This window comes from Schistocerca gregaria, chromosome X (genome assembly GCF_023897955.1).
Source record: "Schistocerca gregaria isolate iqSchGreg1 chromosome X, iqSchGreg1.2, whole genome shotgun sequence".
In the NCBI taxonomy this organism is placed as follows: domain Eukaryota; kingdom Metazoa; phylum Arthropoda; class Insecta; order Orthoptera; family Acrididae; genus Schistocerca; species Schistocerca gregaria.
The window spans coordinates 696,426,514-696,451,469 of record NC_064931.1 but is presented as its reverse complement, the minus strand read 5'-3'; the positions used below and the strand labels follow the sequence as shown (position 1 = coordinate 696,451,469).

General features: G+C 39.3%; 1 protein-coding gene across 6 annotated transcripts in view; it reads right to left on the bottom strand.

Annotated features, from left to right (window-relative positions):
* Window positions 1-24,956, bottom strand: part of LOC126299248 (serine-rich adhesin for platelets-like) — a 423,889-nt gene that overhangs the window by 119,003 nt on the left and 279,930 nt on the right. For all 6 annotated transcript variants that reach the window (XM_049991040.1, XM_049991044.1, XM_049991043.1 and 3 more), the window contains 2 exons: window positions 15,433-16,123; window positions 6,892-7,058 (listed from right to left, as the gene is read on the bottom strand). In XM_049991040.1, the coding sequence (XP_049846997.1) occupies window positions 6,892-7,058; window positions 15,433-16,123 (858 nt within the window). The remainder of the gene's footprint in view (window positions 1-6,891; window positions 7,059-15,432; window positions 16,124-24,956) is intronic.

Genomic DNA, 24,956 nt, shown 5'->3' with positions numbered 1-24,956 from the left:
ATTTCCCTAACTGGTTCGGGGCACCTGCCGGCATAGTTCCTTTGAAAGGGCACGCTGATTTTCGTCCCTCTGCTCTATATATTCCGGGCCTGTGTTTCATCTCCAATAAACTCTACGTCGATGGGACTTCAACTTTTACCTTCCTTCCACCCTTCCTTCGTTCCTTTCTTCACCAGGCAGTGACTCTACAGTGCTGCCCACAGCAGTGACAGGTTACTAAGGTTGATAGAAGCCAGACTATGCATCACAGACCTGACTTTTCCCAATTAATACTATTTCAGAACTAAGAAGCTCATAGCTCTGAAGTGCTTACACTTAGCAATTGTCTGCTGATTTGGATAACAACACACCTAACATTAGAGCTAAGAATATACAGTGATGGAAAAAAATCGCAACACCAAGAAGGAGTTGTGTGACAGAAAGATGGTGCAGTTTCTATATCTACTACAATTTCGCGCCAGTCGCTTAAGAGTGGCGCTATTGGTGCCACTATGATGATTCAAAGCAGGTTTGCTTGAAATACACGTTGTTAAGGATGTGAGTATTAGTTACTTTTGAGATTAGACGTAGTGGTTGATGTTAGTCAAGAATTCCTCACTGGATGTATATTCACAATATACATAAATGACCTGGTGGATGACATCGGAAGTTCACTGAGGCTTTTTGCAGATAATGCTCTGGTGTATCGAGAGGTTGCAACAATGGAAAATTGTACTGAAATGCAGGAGGATCTGCAGCGAATTGACGCATGGTGCACGGAATGGCAATTGAATCTCAATGTAGACAAGTGTAATGTGATGCGAATACATAGAAAGATAGGTCCCTTATCATTTAGCTACAAAATAGCAGGTCAGCAACTGGAAGTAGTTAATTCCATAAATTATCTGGGAGTACTCATTAGGAGTGATTTAAAATGGAATGATCATATAAAGTTGATCGTCGGTAAAGCAGATGCCAGGCTGAGATTCATTGGAAGAATCCTAAGGAAACGCAATCCGAAAACAAAGGAAGTCGGTTACAGTACTCTTGTTCGCCCACTGCTTGAATACTGCTCAGCAGTGTGGGATCCGTACCAGACAGGGTTGATAGAAGAGATAGAGAAGATCCAACGGAGAGCAGCGAGCTTCGTTACAGGATCATTTAGTAATCGCGAAAGCGTTACGGAGATGATAGATAAACTCCAGTGGAAGACTCTGCAGGAGAGACGCTCAGTAGCTCGGTACGGACTTTTGTTAAAGTTTCGAGAACATACCTTCACCGAAGAGTCAAGCAGTATATTGCTCCCTCCTACGTATATCTCGCGAAGAGACCATGAGGATAAAATCAGAGAGATTAGAGCCCACACAGAAGCATACCGACAATCCTTCTTTCCACGTACAATACGAGACTGGAATAGAAGGGAGAACCGATAAGAGGTACTCAGGGTACCCTCCGCCACACACCGTCAGGTGGCTTGCGGAGTATGGATGTAGATGTAGATGTAGATGTAGAAATTTACTTTATTCAAACTGAGAATATGTTCCAGGATTCTGCAGAGAACCGATGTTAGGGATACTTACTTGTAATTCTTTGGGTCTGTTCTTTTAACACTCTTATATACAATAGTCACCTGTGCTTTTTTCCAGTCACTTGGAATTTTGAACTGAGCGAGAGATTTGCAATAAATACATGCCAAATAGGGGGCCAATGCTGCAAATATACTGTGAACCGTGGATGAAGGGCAACAGGCAGATTCCATATTCATACATTTCCGTAAAGCATTTGACACTGTGCCACACTGTTGACTCTCAATGAAGGTATAAGCATACAGAATAGGTTCCCAGGTATGTGAGTGACTCAAAGATCTCTTACGTAAAACCAAACTTGGATTCCATCACAATCTGGCGACTTATTTGCTTTCAGCTCTTTTAGTTGTGTCTCTACACCAATAATTCTTATTACTACATCCTCCATACGGGAGTCTATGTGATGGTCAAATGATGGTATGTTTGTATGACTCTCCTACGTGAACAATTTCTTAAAAGCGAAATTTAAAATGTTTACTTCCCTTTTGCTATTTTCTTCTGCACACCAATCTGGTCAATGAGTGACTGAATAGACGTCTTTGACCAACTTAGTGATTTTATGAAGTGTTTCAACATCTCAGTTCACAAGCATATGGTCTTCTGCTCCACTGTTCATCGTAAACATCATCTCACAGTTTTCTCCAAACTTAACCTCCACTTTTTTGCTGATTTTAGACAAGTTCACTCCCTCTCACGAGAATAACAAACACTGCCTCACTCTTCTTGTTGGGTGTATGTCAACAAATGTTTGGTTGAGTTGAAGGCACTATTATGCAAGCACATAATACAATCACTGCAATACCTTTGTGGTGTTTTGTCTTTTTAACATAATATTTTGATGTGCATATTTCCCCACCACAAAAGTTACAATAAAATTGTTATTTAATTACTTATCATTGTACATGGTATAAAACATCTTTCATAGTAGAGTTCATAACAAGTAAGTAGAGCTGCACAATATAACTGATGTATTACAGAATAGTTGTCATAGCCAGATACCAAACTAAGAAATCAATTTCCCAACTCATTTAAAGAGGATGTTGCTAATATGGAAAACTGAATAGCAAATGAAAACAAAGAAATGGTTATGGAGGACACAGACTACACACACAATGAGGTTGGTGTCAGGGTACAGGTCTATGGAAGACAGTACTCTGCTCATACTCTCTCTGCATGGCCGTCAGACAAGGTGAGGGAAGGTAAATACCTGCTATTGTTTAAATTACTTATGAAACAGTAGGAGCTGTGATTAACAATTTCAAATGAAGCTGCAACATAACACACAAACAAAAATTAAATGCTACCCTGATTACTATAACATGGGTTGTAAGAAAAGTTTCCATTAAATATGACAGCAAACCTCTATCTGCTGAACAAACAAAGAAGCCCATGAAATTTTGTCTTATGCTAATTTAATTAATAATGTTCAACTGTCAATTTTGCTACCTGTTGAGCATATCGGTACATAAATGGATGAGGAAACCTGTATCAGGCCACTTTTACTGTTTCACAGTACTGATGTACTTATGCCAAAAAATAAATAGCTATAATAAAGAATGCACTTTACTCTCTTCATCTGTGATTGTCACTAGAATGCAGTAGTTGCATCCTGACTGACTTGTTCCCTGACTTCAAGATGGTTTCAGACACATATGAACTTGCAGGATAGTAGTGAGTAGGGAAATAGTGAAATAATTTGACTGTAACATCTTCTGTGCCTTTGAGAACTATGGCAAGATCATTGCTATTAAAACACACGAAAAATTACCAAAAAGTGTGGATTGTAAGCACATTACCATGTAAAAAACAAGGTAGTAAAAATGTCCCCCAGGGTACGGCTAAGCAATGTCTATGCAAATACTTTTTTTCCAGAAGTGCTAGTCTTGCAAGTTTTGTAGGACAGTGCCTGTGAAGTTTGGAAGGTAGGAGACAAGCTACTGGCATATGTAAGGCTGTGAGGACAGATTGTGAGTTGTGCTTGGTTAGCTTAGGCGATAGAGCACTTGCCTGTGGAAGGCAATGGTACCCAGTTTGAGACTTGGTCCAGCACACAGTTTTAATCTACCAGGAAGTTTCACAGCATCATACTGTTTGAATGCATCATTAGTGTAAGCCATGAACATAAATTGCTTTGGTCCCATACATACAGCAGTAGAAACATAAAATATTTGAAGTGATATGAAATGGAACAAATGCAAATTGTGGACTCTAGTTAACCAGGATAATTCTGTGATGGTCTAGTGCATCTATGAAAGAGGCAACTAACCAAACTATCAACTGATCTGGAACCTATGCTCAAGAGCTAAGTAGTACACACAAACACTCCCTACATGCATTATAGCCTAAGCTCCACAAGATCAGAATGGAAAATTTTGACATACCTAAGTGTAGATAATCATTAGAAGCGTAAAATAAAGCTAATAGGTCACAATGCATGAATAAACGCATAATGAATAAAAAAAATAGGAACGCGGATAAGCTACTAAGCGCAGCATAGTGAACACATTATTGTAGCCACGATAGACACGAAGCCCGTGCCTACCACAGTAGTACATGCCAACTAGCTCCACAGATGGTGAAGATTGAATAAATGTATGATGACACAAAAGAAATCATTCAACTAGTTAAGGGAGATGAAAATTTAATAGTCATGGCAGACTGGAATTCAACAGCAGGACAAGAAAGAGAAGGAAAAGTAGGAGGTGAATATGGACTGGGGGTTAAGAAATGACAGAGGAAGCTCCCTGATAAAATTTTACACAGGGCGTAACTTAATCATAGATAACACTTGGTTCACAAATTGTGAAAGAAGATTGTATATGTGGAAGAGACCTGGAGACACTGGAAGGTTTCAGATAGATTACATGATGATAAGACAGAGGTTTAGGAACCAGGTTTTAAATTGTAACACATTTCCAGTGGCAGGTGTGGACTCTGACCACAATTTATTTAATATGAACTGTAGATTAAAACTCAAGAAACTGAAGAAAGGGCAGATTTTAAGGGGATTGGACCTGGATAGACTGAAAGAACCAGACATTGTATGGAGTTTCAGAGACAGCATTAGGGAACGATTGACAAGAACAGGGAAAAGGAATACAGTAGAATAAGAATGGCTAGCTTTGAGAGATGAAATAGTGAAGGCAGCAGAGGATCAAGTAGGTAAAAAGACGAAGGCTGGTAGAAATCCTTGGGTAACATATATATTGAATTTAACTGATGAAAGGAGAAAATATACAAATGCAGTAAATGAAGCATGCAAAAAGGAATACAAATGTCTCAAAAATGAGATCGACAGGAAGTGCAAAATGGCTATGCAGGGATGGCTAGAGGACAAATGTAAGGATGTAGAAGCATATTTCACTGGGCGAAAGATAGATACTGCCTACAGGAAAATTAGAGAGAGACCTTCAGAGAAAAAGAGGACCACCTGCATGAATATCAAGAGCTCAGATAGAAAACTAGCCATAAGCAAAGAAGGGAAAGCAGAAAGATGGAAGATGGAAGGAGCATATAGAGGGTCTATACAAGGGCAATGTACTAGTGGGCAATATTATGCAAATGCAAGATGCTGTAGATGAAGATGAAATGGGAGATATGATACTTTGTGAACAACTTGACAGAGCACCGAAGGACTTAAGTTGAAACAACACACCAGGAGTGGGAAACATTCCATTAGAACTACTCATAGCCTTGGGAGAGGCAGCCACGACAAAACTCTTCCATCTGGTGAGTAAGACAGACGTATGAGACATGCGAAATACCCTCAGACTTCAAGAAAAATATAATAATTCCAAAAAATTCAAGAGTTAACAGGCGTGAAAATTCGAACACTATCAGTTTAATAAGTCATGGTTGCAAGATACTAACACGAATTCTGAACAGACGAATGGAAAAACTGGTAGACGCCAACCTCTCGAAAGATCAGTTTGGTTTCCAGAGAAATGTATGAACACGTGAGGCAATACTGACTCTACAACTCCTCACAAAAGAGAGGTTAAGGAAAGGCAAACCTATGTTTCTAGCATTTGTACACTCAAAACAAGCTTTTGACAATGCTGACTAGAATACTCTTTTTCACACTCTGAAGGTGGCAGAGGTAAAATATAGGGAGCAAAAAGCTATTTACAATTTGTACAGAAACCAGATGGCAGTTATAAGAGTCAAGGGGCACGAAAGAAAAGTAGTGATTGAGGATGGAGTGAGACAGGGTTGTAAATTATTCCCTATGTTATTCAATCTGTACATTGAGGAAGCAGTAAAGGAAGAAAAAGAAAAATTTGGAGTAGAAATTAAAATCCATGGAGAAGAAATAAAAACTCCGACTTTCTCCGACAACACTGTAAGTCTGAGAGAGATAGCAAAGGACATGGAAGAGCAGTTGAACAAAATGGACAGTGTCTTGTAAGGAGGATACAAGATGAACATCAACAAAAGCAAAATGAAGATTATGGAATATAGTCAAATGAAATCAGGTGATGGCGAGAGAATCTGATTAGGAAATGATGCACTTAAACTAGTAGATGAGTTTCATTATTTGGGATGCAAAATAACTGATGATGGTCGAAGCAGAGAGGACATAAAATGTAGGCTGGCTATGGTGTAGAAAGCGTTTATGAAGAACAGAATTTTGTTAACATCAAATATAGATTTAAGTGTCAGCAAGTCTTTTCTGAAAGTATTTGTATGGAGTGTAGCCATGTATGGAAGTGAAACACGGACGATAAATACTTTAGACAAGACAGGAATAGAAATGTTCGAAATGTGGTGCTACAGAAGAATGCTGAAGATTAGATGGGTAGATCATATAACTAATGAGGTGGTCCAGAAAAGGATTGGGGAGAATAGTAATTTGCAGCACAACTTGACTAGAAGATGGGATCAGTTGGTAGGACATATTCTGAGACATCAAGGGATCACCTACTTAGTACTGGAGGGAAGTGTGGAGGGTAAAAATCATAGAGGAATACCAAGAAATGAAAACACTAAGCAGATTCAGAAGGATGTAGGGTGTAGCAGTTACCCAGAGATGAAGAGGCTTGGACAGGATAGAGTAGCATGGAGAGCTGCATCAAACCAGTCTCTGCGCTGAAGACCACAACACACAAGGTCACAATGCACCTGTACCTCACAAAAAGGGTGTAGTATCAAATAGTGCATTTTTTGTGGTGAAGTTCTTTTCCATTGAGTTAGTCACGTTTTGCCTTTCATCACTGAAATGCATACAACTGCTGACATACAATAAGAACTAGCAGCCACTTAACTTCTTCCCCTCTAGAATCCATGAACAGGAGAATGATCTATTCATTATGTAAATCTTACTTACCTGCACAGGAATCTGTGGAGTTGATGGGATGTTGTTCAACATTTGTGATGGGTGAGTAGTGCTATCAGACTGCAACTGGTCAACTGAATGAACATGACCAACAGCCGACGGTGTGATTGACTGTTCCTCTGCTTCATACATCGCAATATCATCTTCATCTCCAATACCTGCATGTGATTGCAAAACACATAGCATTCACAATAAAATATCTGACTGAGAACTGATTACAATTTGGTTTTTGTTTTAATTCTACTATCAACTCTTTCATTCATCACAAAATACAAGAAGTGAGATATTAAGAAAAGAATTAAACTAATCAATAAATGTCATACATCCTTCCTAAAATCTGTCTTCGGGCAGTTCCTAAGTTAACTTTTACAGCTACGGACTACATAATATACTCCAAATTGTTGATCCATATTAGTCCAAAATTAACTACACAATAATATTTGTTATCTGTGACATTTCCTACTTTAAACACACCATGTGACTGAGGAGATACAATACAAAGTAAGCAGAATTTATCACTGAAACTACCACCTATATATTTCCATGTGAGCTCTGATTATCATTATTTTATTATGATGATCATTTCTCCATATGTAGGCTGGCGTCAACAAAACATTTTCGCATTCAGAGGGGAAAGATGGTGATTGCAATTTCATGAGAATATTCTGGCGCAACAAAAAATGCCATTGTTTCAATTATGTCCACCCCAAATCCTGTACTATTTCAGTGACACTGTCTCAGCTGTTTTGCAATAATACAAAAGTGCTTCTCTTCTTTGCATTTTCTCAGTGTACTCTGTTAATCCTATCTGTTAAGACCCCAGACCATGTGGCAACATTCTAAAAGAGAACGGACCAGCATAGTGCAGGCAGTCTCTTTACTGGACCTGTTACAGTTTGTAAGTGATCTGCCAATAAAACACAAAAACACAGTCTTTGGTTTGCCTTCCAAACAACATTTTCTGTGTATTCTTTCCAATGTACATTGTTCGCAATTGTAATCTAGGTATTTAGTTGAATTTAAGGTTTCTAGATTTGACCGATTTACTGTGTAACTGAAGTTTAACGGATTCCTTTTTGTACTCCTGGATCACCTCACACTTTTCATTATTTAGGATCAATTGTCAATTATCGCACCTTAAAGATATCTTATCTAAATCGTTTTTCAATTTCATTTGATCCTATGGTGATAAACGACATCATCATCTGCAAACCACCTAGGACAACTGCTCAGATTGTCTCCTTAATCATTTATATAGATAACCAACAGCAGAGGTCCTATAACACCACACTGGGAAATGGCAGAAATCACTTCTGTTGTACTCTATGACTTTCTGTCAATTACTACCAGTAGTGACTTATCTGACAGGAAATCATGAATCCAGTTACATAACTGAGATGATATTCCATAAGCATGCAATTTCACTACAAACTGCTTGTGTGGTATGGTGTCAAAAGCCTTCTGGAAATCTAGAAATATGGAATTTGAAATCCCTTGTCAACAGCACTCAACACTTAGTGTGAGTAAAAAGCTAGTTGTGTCTCACAAAAATGATGTTTTCTAAATCCATGTTTAACATGTGTCAATAGACTGTTCTCTTCACAGCAATTCATAATGTTTGAACTCAATATATGCTCCAAAATCCTGCTGAATATCGACGTTAATGATATAGCCCTATAATTTAGTGGATTACTCCTATTACCTTTCTTCAATACTGGTGTAACCTGTGCAACTTTCCAATCTTTGGGTACAGATCTTTTGTCAAGTGAGCAGCTGTATATGAATGTTAAGTATGGTGCTACTGTGTCAGCATACTCTGAAAGGACCCCAATTAGTATACAGTATGGACCGGAAGATTTGCTTTTATTAAACGATTTAAGTTGCTTCACTACTTCGAGAATATTTACTTGTAAGTTACTCACGTTCGCAGCTGTTCTTCATTTGAACTCTGGAATATTTACTTTGTCTTCTTTGTAACATAATTTCTGAAGGCTGTGTTTAGTAACTCTTCTTTGGCAGCACTATCATTGACAATATTTCCTTTGCTATTGAGCACAGAAGGGGCACTGATTGTGTCTTGCTACTAGAATACTTCACCTACAACCAGAATCTCTCTGGATTTTCTGTCAGTTTTCGAGACGAAGTTTCATTGTGGAAACTATTATAAGCACTTGCACTGAAGTCCACACTAAATTTCAAGCTTCGATAAAATGTCACCGATCTTGGAGATTTTGCATTCGTTTAAATTTGGCATGCTTTTACTGTTGTTTCAGCAACAGTGTTCTGACCCGCTTTGTGTACCATCAGAGGTATCAGCTCTGTCATTTGTAAATTTATTTGGTATAAATCTCTCAATAGCTGTTGATATCATTTCTTTAAATTCAAGCCCCACCTGGTCTACACTTACATTGTTAATTTGGAAGGCGTGGAAATTCTCTCTCAGAAAGGAATGATGTAAATTTTTATCTGCCTCTTTTTTAATTCTTTTATTTTTTGGAGGATCTGTGGGTTACAATATTCAATCTCGTGACAACAACCCTGTGTTCACTCACAGGAACTACCTACTTCAATTACGCAACAAGATAAACTACTTCTAACAGCAACAAACATGCCTCTGCCAACTGTGTTTAGGCTATACTTTCGGAACCCTGTTAGGTTGTTCGCAAGAACTTCAGCTGAACTTAACTCTGGTTTTAGCCATCTTTCAGTGCCTATAACGATTTGAGCATCAATGCTCTCTATCTGCACTTGGAGCTCTGGTACTTTCCCAACACAATTACAACAATTTACAATTATTATTACGATGGTTCCTGTATTTACAGTCTTCCTGTGTTCGACTGTAACCTTTGAGACTGAAGCCCTTATTGCGTTTCCCCGAGACCCTCTAAGCTAAAAAAAACGCCCAGTCCATGCCACAACTATTTAGCCGCCTCCTGTTTGTAGTGGACTCTTGACCTATTCAGAGGAACTCTAAACCCAACCACCCTATGGTGCAAGCTGAGGAATCTGCCGCCTACGCAGTCGCAGAACTGTCCGAGTCTCTGGCTCAGATCCTTCACAGTCAGTCCTTTCAACTATGCTGCAAATGATTAGCTCTTGATTTCATCTTACAAGCAAGACTGGCAGCATTTGCCACTTCTGATAGCCGCTCGAAAGTAGAGAGAATCTCTTCTGATCCAAAGTGACATCCATCACTGGTACCGACGTGAGCCGCCAATGGTAGTTGGCAGCACCCTGTGCTTCTCGCGACATCTGGAAGGACCTGTTCCACATCTGGAATGGTGCCACCTACTATGCACACAGAGTGCACATTGGCCTTCTTGCCATGCCCCTAACGGACCCCATAACGTTCATAACATTGGAACTCTCAATTAAAAACAATCCCACCCTGTGTGACCACCCAGATCTTGCAGGCTGAGAAGTTTCAGAGGAAACAGGACACATGATTGCATCTGGCTGTGTGACAGTGTCAACCACAGACAGCACATGGTACCTGTTTGTCAGACTAACTGGGCAGGCCTTACATGTGGTGCCCTGGAAAGTCTTTCGCCAACTGCGACCACAACAATCGCAGACCTTATCCATACTAAACACTGTGGAAAACTACGCTACCCAGACATACAACAGCCATTGATATGGGCTACAGAAATCTACTGTAGACACTGACAAAAATGCAAGAACTATGTCTAATAAATTAAGTTAATATGACGAGATTCAAAAACTGAATTACCAAAGCGCTCAGGTAAGATAAAATAATTTGCTCCCGATTAGGAACTTGTAATGTGTCACAAAATTGGTTTACTTTCCAACACAAACAAAAATGCAATAACTGTATCTATTAAATATTAAATTAGCACACAGAAACTCAACAAACTAAACTACTAAGGCACACAGATAAAACTATACAATTCTCTTCTGATTAGGAACTTGTAAAATGTCACAAAATCGGTTATTTCCCAGTTGCTGCTTGTGTCTCGGCCAGTGGCTACTGCCTGTAAATCGTGGGCTGGGGAATTATATACCTAGTAAGTGGATTAAGGATGGAAAAGACCCACCATGGTTTAATAATGAGATTCAAGAACTGCTGAGAAAGCAGAGGCTGTTGCACTCCTGGTTCAAAAGAGAATGGGCAAATAACAACAAGCAAAGTTTAGTAGAGATTTGTGCATCTGTGAAAAGATTTGAGACTGAAGCACACAGCTACCACCACCATTACATGTTAGCAAAAGATCTGCTAAATATCCCAAGAAAATTCTGGTTCTATATAAAGTCACTAAGTGGGTCTAAGGCTTCTATCCGGTCACTTTTTGACCAGTCTGATGTGTCAGTTGAAGATAGCACAACGAAACATAAAGTCTTAAATATCACATTCAAGAAATCGTTCAGACATACGGCTGTTTCACCATCAACATGCTCCTGAATAGACAACATAGTAATAAACATCCCTGGTGTAGACAAACAACTGAAAGAGTTGAAAACAAATAAGTCACTAGGTTAGAATGGAATCCCAATTTGGTTTTTCAAAGAGTACTCTATGGTATTGGTCCATTACTTGGCTTGCATTTAGTGTGAATCTCTCACTCAGTGTAAAGTCTCAAGAGACTGCAAAAAAAAAAAAAAAAAAAAAAAAAAAAAAAAAAAAAAAAAAAAAAAAAAAAAAAAAAAAAAAAAGCTGCAGCACAGGTGACTCCTGTGTATAAGATGGGAAAAAGAATGGATCCGCAATATTACAGACTGATATCCTGAACATCAGTTTGCTCCGGAATTCTTACACCTATTCTCAATTTGAATATAATAAATTTTCTGGAGACTGATAAGCTTATGTCCACAAATCAGCATAGTTTTAGAAAGCATCACTTTTGTCAAACTCAGATTGCCTTTTTCTCACATGATGATCTGTGAACTATGGACAAAGGGCAATAGGCAGATTCCATATTTCAAGATTTCTGGAAAGTGTTTTGACATGGTGCTCCATTGTAGGTTGTTAAAGAAGGTACTAGCATGTGGAATAGGTTCAGAGATATGTGAGTGGCTCGAAGATTCTTAAGTTATAGAACCCAGTATGTTTTCCTCTATGGTGAGTGTTCACCAGCAACAAGGGTATCGCCAGGAGTGCCCCAGGGAAATGTGATAGGACTGCTATTATTCTCTATATACAAACGTGATCTGGCGGACAAGGTAAGCAGTAGTATGCGGCTGTTTTCTGATGATGCCATGGTGTATGGGAAGGTGTCAATGTTGAGTGACTGTAGGATGATATGAGATGACTTTGACAAAATTGATAATTAGTGTGATTAATGGCAGCTAGTACTAAATGTAGAAAAATGTAAGTTAGTACGGATGAGTAGAAAAAACAAACCCATAATGTTTGGATACAGCATTAATAGTGTCATTTTTGACACAGTCGTGCCGTTTAAATATCTGGGTATAACAGTACAAAGCAGTATGAAATAGAATGTGCATGTGAGGAGTGCGGTAGGAAAGGCGAATGGTCGACTTGGGTTTATTGGGAGAATTTTAGGGAAGTGTGGTTCATCTGTAAAGGAGACCAAATACAGAACATTAGTGGGATCTATTCTTGAGTACTGCTTGAGTGTTTGGGATTCGTACCAGATCAGATTAAAGGACAAAATGGAAGAAATTGAGTTAGGCTGCTAGTTTTGTTACTGGTATGTTTAAACAACATGCAAATCTTAGAGAGTTGCTTCAGGAACTTAAATAGGAATCACTGGAGGGAAGGTGACAATCTTTTCAAGCATCACTATTGAGAAAATTTAGAGAACCAACATTTGAAAGTGGCTGCAGAATGATTCTGTTACCTCCATGATATAGTGCGCATAAGGTTCACGAACGTAGGAGAAATTAGGGGTCATGTGGAGGCATGTAGAAAGTTGTTTTTCCCCCCGTTCTATTTGCAAGTGGAACAGGAAAGGAAATATCTGGTAGTGGGACTGGGTACCCTCAGCTATGCACCATAAAGCGGAATGTGGAGTATCACTGTAGATATAGATGCAGATGCTGAAGTCGTTTCTTCAATTTCCTGAGGATAGAGCAACACACTTCACAGTTGATCACTTTTCCATGAGGGAGGACATGAAACAGAATAACCCCTTCAGAGTTGAAGGAAGACTGATGCCTTTACTGGCTGAGGGTGCAGCTTTGAACTTTTTCTTCAGAGGAGAGGCGGTGTGGCACCACTCCAAGAATTGCTGTTTTATGTTCGGTTCAAAGTGATGAACCCATGCTTCATCGCCTGTAATAATGTTTGACTAAAAATTGTCATAACAATCAGCCTCATAATTGTGCAAGCAATTCCACACAGATGGTCCTTTGTTGTTCTTTAAAGTCTTCTGTTATGCAATGAGGAACCCAGCGGGCATACACCTTTGAGTACTCCGTGATGGACAAGTGTGACAGCACTACCAACAGAGACACCCCACTGCAAAGTGAGTTGTTTTATTCTGATTTGTCACTCATCTTGAATGAGAGCGTCCACATGTTCCAACACTTCAGGAGTCACAGCTGTGTGTGTCCAGCTGATACATAGGAGATTAGACAGTTTTGCGTGACCTTGTTGGGATGATGACAGACGCCTCGCCCAATGCTCCCCTGTGCTTTTGTTCACTGCCAAGTCCTCATGGACATTCTGCAAGCACCTATGAATAAATGTGATGCTCTGGTTTTACAGAAAAAGAAACTCAATGATAGCTCTCTGCTTGGTATGTACCTCCACTAGAGACACCGTTTTGAAGGCTGCAATATCTATCAGCACTTCCTAAACTATAGGGATTAAAAAAAGAATATTCCATCACATGCTCAAACAAATTTCACATTGTTTCAATCAAAGTTTAGCAAGAGAAAAAATGTGTTGCACTCCTTACTGAATGCCCCTCGTATATGCTTCTCCCAGTATAGAAGTTTTAGACATGAATGTCTACAGAACTATACATTATGGATAATTAACACTAACTGCTTAATTCATTTAAGTAATTATGAATTAAATTAGTTCTTTAAGTTTCAATATGATTGCAAATGAGCTGAAACTTCATGGTGTTAACATGCAGCTTGTAAGTGCTATAAATAGTAGCCACATGACCCATTAAAAAGAAACACCACTTGAATAGTGGGTTCCTCCACCACCTCTGTCCTTGAGATTTTTCTTTATGCAAAAGATGATTATCTGCCCTTAATAAATAACACTTAAATTAAAACTAAATGAAAGCCTTTTTGAATGTGAATGTATGAAAAAATGGATTGCTCCCTTAAACGGAAATGTCACCTCTAGAACATCAGAAACAATCACAATAAAATGTACACCCAGACAATGGCTCACACATTATTATTATTATTATTATTATTATTATTATTTTATTATTATTATTAAAAAAACTCTCTGCAGGTGTGGCTCAGACAGGGTTGGCTTAAGGCCCTTGCTGAGAGGGATGCCACAATGGTAAGATCTGTGTACACACAATTAGTAGTGGCCACTCAGGACACCTGAGCACAAGATTTGTATACAATACGTATAACTATTAGTAATGAAAACTGACACAGTTCAAAGTGCTTGGGAAAAAAGGTAGGTGTGAGATGGAGGCAGAGGAAGGGAGGGTGCCAAAGTTGCTTGTGTGGAAAAACATTTTCGGACCAGGCCTGGTTCACAACAGATATCACACGCACAGTTTCTTATGCTATGTTCATAAATGAATGATATCACCAGTGGCGGCTTGTGCAAAATTTTATCAATGTGCTACAATGTGGTGGCCTATAGCTTTTTCATTTACAAGACTAGTAATCATAACTAAATTGAATGTTATCTTCACCTTCATAAATTGAACTGTTGAAACATATTATATTTTACAGTTAATAGTTTAACACTGCAAGGAATAGAATAAAAAAATGTCAGCAGAGGTAACTGAACCCAAGCTAATGAATTGATAGTCGGGGTACTTACCACTCGGCCATGGCATAGTTACGAGAATCACTCCTCAAAAATCCCTCATACTCTACACACACACACACACACACACACACACACACACACTTTCAAATAAAAATACTGACATTGAGCCGTGAGCAACATAGCACTCGTAATGGTGGAAGAGATGATGTCACATCACAGCAGGCACAGTTACAAACAGATAGGCATGGCCCGCCCTTTCTCTGCAGTGATTGTAGAATGGCTAGCCATCATTTCAGCACTCGACAACGGTTTCTATTTACCATGGAGAGAGTACTACAAAACATGTTTTCATCCATTTTATTTGTGTACCAGCACACATTCGAAGAGAAATGATGAAAGTTTAGTGTAATTTCTGGCTCATATTTGAAGACACACCACATAATTTCAGTGGGATTTACGGCTTGTATTCGAAGAGATGTAGCATCATTTTACTGTGATAGTTACAGTGTGCTGTAGCATATGAGCACATGATAACTGGCCACCACTGGAAATCACCAGAGCTAGATAATATATCAAAAAACTGTCACTGAAGTAAGAGACATAAATACAATGTTAGAAATGTTTACATTTACCTGACAACTTCATGATGTTGGCTAAATCCAGTTTATTTTTCTTTTTCTTCTTCTTAGACTTTTTCCTGTTTAGAGGCAGAGGAGTTGGAGCCGCCATTTGGTTTCCATTTGATTCTCTAATATTAACTGTTTCTATATTTTCTTTAGCCACCTCAGGAGTATTATGAAGTCCACTGGGTGAGTTCCTCTTTGAAGCACTTTCACTTGCATTCACATTCAAGTTCACATTTACAGGCGACTCTGACACAATATTTGAACTATTTGGGGTCTGCTGAGTGACAGAACAACTCTGGCAGGATGGTAAAGTGTCTCCTGAAATATCACTATTATGAGAGCACGTTGCAGAATTTGCATTTGTAACATTCAGACTCAAATTGTGCACATTAAGGTTCAAGTTGGTAACTGCTGCATTATTCTGGAGACTTGTTCTTGATGTATTCTGCTGGAAGGATTGTGGAATATTATTTAAGACAGCTGGAAGAATGGTATTTGATGTCTGTATAGACACATGTTGATTTGTTAGTTTGGATGTTTGCTGTGACTGAGTCTGCGGTTGCTGTGGGGAAGTAAGTTGAGACACCGGTTGAAAACTCAATGCTGAGCCTGATGGGACTGCAATAAGCGTGGGACCACTAGGTGTCTGAATTGACTGCAGTTGCACTGTACCCTGTGCTGCTACAAGCCTTAGAACCTGAAACGAAACATAAAATACTTCAGTATATCTTAAAAATAATTAGAACAATATGTTAATTCTCACTGCCATTTGCTTCACAAAACAGCTGACAAAGCAATTACATTTCACATTTCCTGTGGTATGTGGAGGAATTTTAATTTCTGAACCCATATTTATTCCAACAGTATCGCATAAACAACAGTAGTTTCATAAGCCACCAATGTGTTGTCCAACTGAAAGACTTGCACCACAGTGTTGAGCCGCATGGAACAGTCATTACACTAGGAATGTGGAAAAAAACTGAATTTTTTTTCCGTCTTAAATCAATATTTAGAGTTTCATGAACAAAATGGTAGTTAAATGAATTGATTCGGACATCAGGAACATCTTTACAAACAAATTAAAATATATGTCGGTATGCGACAACGACCGTGTTTCCGCTGCGGTCGGATGTCAAATGGCGTCATTATTATTGTGCACTTAGAAAAGATACACTGCGTAGTCGGTTTTTGAGTTGGCAGCCCTGTTAGCACACATGCTTTCCAATGCTCCTTTGTTTTCCTTTGGGTATCTATGGTTTTCAAGAGTTGCTTGTGTTCAAACTTCTGTACATTGTTGAGTTATTGGTGCTGTGTCATTCACGGAAGTAGTTATGCCTCCAAAAACATGTTTTGGAATGGAAAAATGTAAGTTTTATGGCAATTTGTTTACTTCATTGGAAAGTAGACTGTGTAATTACATCCACAAACCAACTGGTTGTTATGTTGACTCCGCCAAGTGCCTCAAGACAGAAGCTAAAATATTTGAGTACCCAGAGTGATATTTCTATAAAATATCATCAAAACACTGTAACGGAATGTGTTCCCATAATGGCTGAATTGAGTGCTTTATGTTCGCTTCTAAAGAATGTTCCTGTGTGTGCACTTTGAGGAAAGGTGGTATTAAAATTGTCTAAGATTTTGAAGGCAGGAAAGGTGTGGCTAGTAAGTTACAAGTGTTTTGTGATTTCTGTGGGGTAACTAAAACTGGGTATTCTTCTGGATTGTGCAAAGAAAGAGTTTATAACACTTGCGTAGGGAATGAAGTATATTGGGAAGAGTAGAAAGGCAGTTCAAACATTTTGTGCTATCATGAATTTGCCCCCACCTACAAGATTTGAGAAGTACACACAGCTACTTCTTGAAAGTCTTGGTCAAGTGAGTGCTGCGTCAATGAAGAAAGCAGTAGACGAAACTGTGTTATGCAATGAAGGTGACATTGATATAGCTGCAGCCTTTGATGGGACATGAATGTGGTCATTTCTCACTGAATGGTGTTATTACTGCAACAGAAAATGGAAACGTGATTGACATAGAATGTATGACAAAGTACTGTACTGCCATGGTTGCAAAGGAAATAACCAAGATCATGTTTGTGTTCAGAATTTTTCTGGGTACAGTGGTGGAATGGAATCAGAGGGAGTTCTCAGAATATTTCAAAAGGTCAGAAGAGAATTATGGTGTACGGTATGTGAAGTACCTTTGAGATGAAGACTCCAAAGGGTTTGAAAATGTGTTGGAAAATATGCCTTATGGAAGAACTGTAAAAACTGAAAAGTTACAGTGTGTTGGTCATGTCCAAAAGAGGATGGACACATGTTTACTTAAGCTAATAAAAGACATGAAGGGGAAAAAGCTCAGTGATGGCAAACCAATTGGTGGTTGGGGTCTTCGAGGTGGACAAACTGCAGCTCTATTATAGTTTAGCCAAAAGAAGTAATCGAGAAAATAATGAGGCCATGAAGAAAGCAGTATGAACTACCTTTTTCCATAAAGCTTCTATGGATGACCATCCACAGCATGCTCTCTGCAACAGTGGTGTAGACACATGGTGTAGATACAAAAATGCAATACAAAATGTTAAGACTTATGCACACCATCACTCCCTGCCATTTGAGGTATTGGAAGCAATTAAGCCCATATATAGGGACCTAAGTGACACTGAACTATTGTCACAGTGCTTACATGGAAAGAGAGAAAATGTTAATGAATGCTTCAACCATGTGATATGGGAACACCTGCATAAAACTGTGTGCGTTGGTTTCAGTACCATGAGATTAGGTGTATTAGATACAGTTATTTGCTTTAATGATGGGGAAGTTAGCAAATGTGATGTTTTAGAGTTGTTGGGACTAATTCCTGGTTTCAATATGAGACAAGCACTGATGTCGATCGATTCCTTGAGAGTGGCCAAAGGCAAAAATGGGTTCTTGAGGCAACTAAAGAGGCCACAATAGCAAAGAGGAGCAAGAAAAGAAGAGAGAAGATGAGGAACACACAAACCAAGAAATTTATGCAACTGGAGGGTTTTAAGAACAACAGAGGTGAGTAACAGAGGAAATGTATCTTTCAACTGAATTTCCCAAGAATCAAATTTACTGACATGTTTGTTTTATGGGTGGGGAAAAAAAATATTTAAGTTAGAAGTCTGAAACTTTTTGTGATACTTCAGGCTACCATTTGGAGAAAAGTAGACTACAGACACCCGCTTACTATCACCGGGAGGAAAAATATACTCTTATTAACTATGAAAAAAAATTACCTTAATTTTGATTGTCTAATTTATGTACTTATAGTATCTAAACTATTGATTGAAATAATTTGATTGTAGTCTGCTTTTTAGATAACAATGTCATAAATGTGTGCACAAAGAAAAGTAGTTAGTAAGTCTATAGACTTTAAACTTAGACTGGCAGGAAAAATTTTAAATTACTGACCGACATAAATGTTTATATAACAAAGTTTATATCAAAACTATCCATCAATTGAGAATTAGACGAGTGATGGCAATATTGATGTGTCGCTAAGTCTACAGCTTTCATTTCTCATGCAGGTAGTATTTCAAACAAATTAGATGTATTCTCAGAAAACATGGCGTGAGTTGTGCTTTTTGACCACCAGCTAAGATTAGGACACTTTAAGGGCTGTAGCCCCATCCACCGTCATGATAGACCAAAACGTCTGTTACATTCTAGATAGCCATTGTACAAGCATGTGACGGTAATGCATGTCAATGCGTTTCTCAACAGAAACGATCATACATTTATGTATAAAAAAACAAAAAACAGAACACCTTGAACAACTAGAGATAGGACATTCACAGGACACGTACATTAGAATGTTCTGCAGAAACAATTAGCACTTCAGCCATTTCGGTGTATAATATGTTCTGTTGCCTAGAGGGACCAGGGTTCGCCACGGTTCCCGATAACTTATTCCATGTGTGATGGCATTGGCTAGTATAAGGCGCGAATAGTGTCCTCTGGTATAGCCACTCATTCTGCACTCACGTGGTTCCAAAGTTCATCACTGGTGGTTGGCACTGGGTTACAGTGCTGCACCCATCGTTACACCACAAAGTTTCGATTGGCGACAAGTCTGATGATCTGGTGGGTCAGGGCACGAGGCTGACATCCTATGACGCCAAAAAGGTATGTGTTCATGCAGCAACATGTGGTCGTGTACTGTCTTACTGGAAAAAAAAGGCCTCTGGGGCGTTGTGCAGAAAGAGTATGGGTAGAGGTTGCAGGATGTCATTAACGTAGGTTACACTGGTCATAGTGCCCTAGATTTGCACACCAACTGTGATTTGTGGATGTACTCAATAGCACCTCAATGCGTAAGGCATTGAGTTGACACTGTAGGTCTTGTGCAAATGCAGTCACTGTGATGCCACTCCCCCTTCTGAGGAGAACCAAAATGTAGCCATCATTTTCAAGAAAACATAATGTGGAATCATCCAGAAACACTATCCAATGACATTTCTGTCCTGAAAGACGTCATTCCCGCAGATCTGTCCTGCAATGCCATTCAGGTGAAGTGTCGATCTTCTTGAGAAGTGGTCTGGCTGGTGTAACCTGACCCACATGGTCATGTTCTATGGCATTATGTGAACCATTCCACTCACATCCATTGCATTGCAAAAACACATCATCCCACACAAGCAGCAATTTCCTGGATGGATGCATCACATATCCTCATGCCAATAATGGGCTCTCTTTCAAATTCTCTGATTTGACAGTACAGTTCGCGCATATGTCTGTGAGGCATCCTGCATGTCTGCTGAAGTCACACTGATCCATTACCTTCAGTTTACAGTGACAAGAGCGGAGGCATATTATACCAGTAGGGGGTGGTGTTGTGCGATATTAATGTTGACATTGAATCCGAGGGCCAACATAGTTCAAATGCTAATCGTTTCTGCAGAATATACTAATGTCCTGTGAATATTAACATCCTACCTCTAGCTGTTCAAGGTGTTCTATTTTTTTCTGAACATGGGTGTACAAAGCTTGCACCTAACTTGTAAACAGAAGTCAAAGAGAAATTATATATACATTTACAGCTAGTATTAGAGACAAGTTCTCAAATACCAACACTAACAATCATAAAGCGTAAAAACCTTTCAGCAAATACGTAAGTCGAAAGACAAGAAAAATCCACTGTGAAAATGGACTTACCCAACTCAGCTGTAATGAAAGAAGAATAAGGAGTCACAGGAAAGAGCTATATACCAAATTCATCACTCAATGAAGACACAGCAAAACAAAACTGTCAAGGGATGAAGCAGAAGTGATACCAGCAGCAGCATCTAGCCCAGGAAAACAAACTCAGCCAAATTCTACATCAAAAGATGCAAGAAACAACAAAGAAAAAAGTGCAACTAAACTTTGGGTCAGCATCATTGGAAGCTGTGACGAGATGCTCCAGTTAGGGTTGATAGAAGAGATAGAGAAGATCCAATGGAGAGCAGCGCGCTTCGTTACAGGATCATTTAGTAATCGCGAAAGCGTTAAAGAGTTGATAGATAAACTCCAGTGGAAGACTCTGCAGGAGAGACGCTCAGTAGCTCGGTACGGTCTTTTGCTGAAGTTTCGAGAACATACCTTCACCGAAGAGTTAAGCAGTATATTGCTCCCTCCTACGTATATCTCGCGAAGAGACCTTGAGGATAAAATCAAAGAGATTAGAGCCCAAACAGAGGCATACTGACAATCCTCCTTTCCAAGAACAATACAAGACTGGAATAGAAGGGAGAACCGATAGAGGCACTCAGGGTACCTTCCGCCACACACCGTCAGGTGGCTTGCGGAGTGTAGATGTAGATAACACTGCAGACCATACAGCCTACAGCCAGGATAATCTGTGGGCACGAACAGCAGCAGTTCCCAGCTAGCAGCCCACCAAAATACAAAAGGTGCAGACAGTGAAGTTCATGAACCTAAATTAGAGGAGAACTTTGCGAGTGCCATCTCAAAATTGTATATCTACAATCTAAAGCACATAATAAAGCCCTCTGTCCCAATGGAAAACAGAAACTAATAACTTTTAAAATATTACACCATAATGTGCAGTCAATGTTTATTCTTGTTGAAATGAAAGTACGGGAGGTGGTATAGCTGTATATTTTATAAAGGATACAAATAGCTCACAAAGCAGAATACAGTGGAATCTCATTGGTATGTCCCCAATTAACAAGTTTTCCCAATCAATTCTTGAAGTTTTGGAAGCCCTAGTCCCAATTGCATTAACCGTATGTTAAACTGTCCTGTTCGTGCATTACTATTTTTTTGTGTTAACCAGTGTACGCTTTTGTCATTGATAAAAAGATGATGACACAGTTTACAAGTGAAGAAAAGTGGAGCATTGTTCAGACAATGGACAAAAATTCAGACATGAAACAAAAATTAACATTCCTCTATCAATATTATATATGATAGTGAGCAAATAAAAAATGCTGAGGTAGCATGTTTGGAAAAGAGGAAATGGCAAATGAAAATGTATGCATGACTCAGTTTCCAGAACTGGAGAACATGCTACTCAAGTGGACAAACAAGTTCATGCTTCAACCATTACAGCAGACCGTACAGTACTTCATACTGAAGCAATATATGCAACACAAAGGTTGGCAGTCACAGATTTCAAGGCATCCAATGGCTGGACCAAAAGGTTCAAGAATAGGCATAATTAAGTGCATAAACGTCTTCAAAATGAGGCTGGAAGAACGAACATTGACACTGTTCAATCATGTAAAAATACTTTCCATCAAACAATGAAGTTTTTAATCTAGATTAACTGGGCTCACTTTTTCACCTTCTGCCTGAAAAAACTCTTTCAGTTCAGAGGAGAAAAATGTCACAGTGGAAAAATTACTAAGTAGGAGCTATCTATTTTATTATGTTGCAATGAAAAGGGAAAACGGAAGTTGCTGCTGCTAATAATTGGAAAGGTGAAGAGTCCACAGTGCTTCTAAACTTTGCAGACATTTGCAAGGCAACATACATCTAGTGTGAGTGCACAGATAACAATAACTATTTTAAAACAATTTCTCCATGCCAAGGGTGCAAGTTTGGCACCAGAAGTACGAAAATCATTCTGTTTACTGATCAGTGTGCTGCGCATCCCCAGGATACATTGTATCTGCATAATATGAATATAGTGTTTTTTCCTCCCAATTGTACCAGACACATTCAGCCACTTGACCATGGCAGTATAAAATGTCCAAAACTAAAGTATTGGAAAATTCTTGAATAGAAGAGGCTGGCTCATCTTCATTCTATGATGAAAAATGTTATGAGCTCGGATGTTACACATTTTTTAAGAAATAGTTGGGATTCCATGCAAGAAAGCACAATCTCAAACTGCTTCAAAAAGGCTGGCTTTCTTTGGATTCTGGTAGTTGCAGAAGACAACATGCCAGAAAATTAAGTAATCGCAGCTGGACAATGGCAGTATTTAATGGGGTGAGAAGGGAACACCGGCTGTCTTGGCTTCGATGAATATGTTGATTGTGATGAACTTGTTGCTGTCTGTTAGTCCATGACAACTGATGAACATCGACATCTACATCTACATTTATACTCCGCAAGCCACCCAACGGTGTGTGCTGGAGGGCACTTTACGTGCCACTGTCATTACCTCCCTTTCCTGTTCCAGTCGCGTACGGTTCGCGGGAAGAACGACTGTCTGAAAGACTCCGTGCGCGCTCTAATGTCTCTAATTTTACATTCGTGATCCCCTTGGGAGGTATAAGTAGGGGGAAGCAATGTATTCGATACCTCATCCAGAAACGCACCCTCTCGAAACCTGACGAACAAGCTACACCACGATGCACAGTGCCTCTTTTGCAGAGTCTGCCACTTGAGTTTGTTAAACATCTCCGTAACGCTATCACAGTTACCAAATAACCCTCTGACGAAACGCGCCACTCTTCTTTGGATCTTCTCTATCTCCTCCGTCAACCCGATCTTGTACGGATCCCACACTGATGAGCAATACTCAGGTATATGTCGCACGAGTGTTTTGTAAGCCACCTCCTTTGTTGATGGACTACATTTTCTAAGGACTCTCCTAATGAATCTCAACCTGGTACCCGCCTTACCAACAATTAATTTTATATGATCATTCCACTTCAAATCATTCCGCACACATACTCCCAGATATTTTACAGAAGTAACTGCTACCAGTGTTCGTTCCGCTATCATATAATCATACAATAAAGGATCCTTCTTTCTATGTATTCGCAATACATTACATTTGTCTATGTTAAGGGTCAGTTGCCACTCCCTGCACCAAGTGCCTATCTGCTGCAGATCTTCCTGCATTTCGCTACAATTTTCTAATGCTGCAACTTCTCTGTATACTACAGCATCATCCGCGAAAAGCCGCATGGAACTTCTGACACTATCTACTAGGTCATTTATATATATTGTGAAAAGCAATGGTCCCATAACACTCCCCTGTGGCATGCCAGAGGTTACTTTTAACGTCTGTAGACGTCACTCCATTGATAACAAGATGCTGTGTTCTGTTTGCTAAAATCTCTTCAATCCAGCCACACAGCGGGTCTGATATTCCGTAGGCTCTTACTTTGTTTGTTTATCAGGCGACCGTGCGGAACTGTATCGAATGTCTTCCGGAAATCAAGTAAAATAGCATCTACCTGGGAGCCTGTATCTAATATTTTCTGGGTCTCATGAACAAATAAAGCGAGTTGGATCTCACACGATCGCTGTTTCAGGAATCCATGTTGATTCCTACAGAGTAGATTCGGGGTTTCCAAAAACGACATGATACTCGAGCAAAAAACATGCTCTAAAATTCTACAACAGATCGACGTCAGAGATATAGGTCTATAGTTTTGCGCATCTGCTCGACGACCCTTCTTGAAGACTGGGACTACCTGTGCTGTTTTCCAATCATTTGGAACCTTCTGTTCCTCTAGAGACTTGCGGTACACGGCTGTTAGAAGGGGGGCAAGTTCTTTCGCGTACTGTGTGTAGAATCGAATTGGTTTCCCGTCCCTCACAGTTTTATTCGGCACGTACCTGTCTAAAACGCGTTTTACAATTGCCTTGAACTTTTTCCATAAACACTCAACATTGTCAGTGTCGGAACAGAAATTTTCGTTTTGATCTGTTAGGTAGTCTGGAATCTGCCTTCTATTACTCTTGCTAAACAGATAAACCTTCCTCCCTTTTTTTATATTCCTATTAACTTCCATATTCAGAGATGCTGCAACGGCCTTATGATCACTGATTCCCTGTTCTGCACATACAGAGTCGAAAAGTTTGGGTCTGCTTGTTATCAGTAGGTCCAAGATGTTATCTCCACGAGTCGGTTCTCTGTTTAATTGCTCTAGGTAATTTTTGGACAGTATACTCAGTATAATGTTACTCGATGCTCTGTCCCTACCACCCATCCTAAACATCTGAGTGTCCCCGTCTATATCTGGTAAATTGAAATCTCCACCTAAGACTATAACATGCTGAGAAAATTTATTGAAATGTATTCCAAATTTTCTCTCGGTTGTT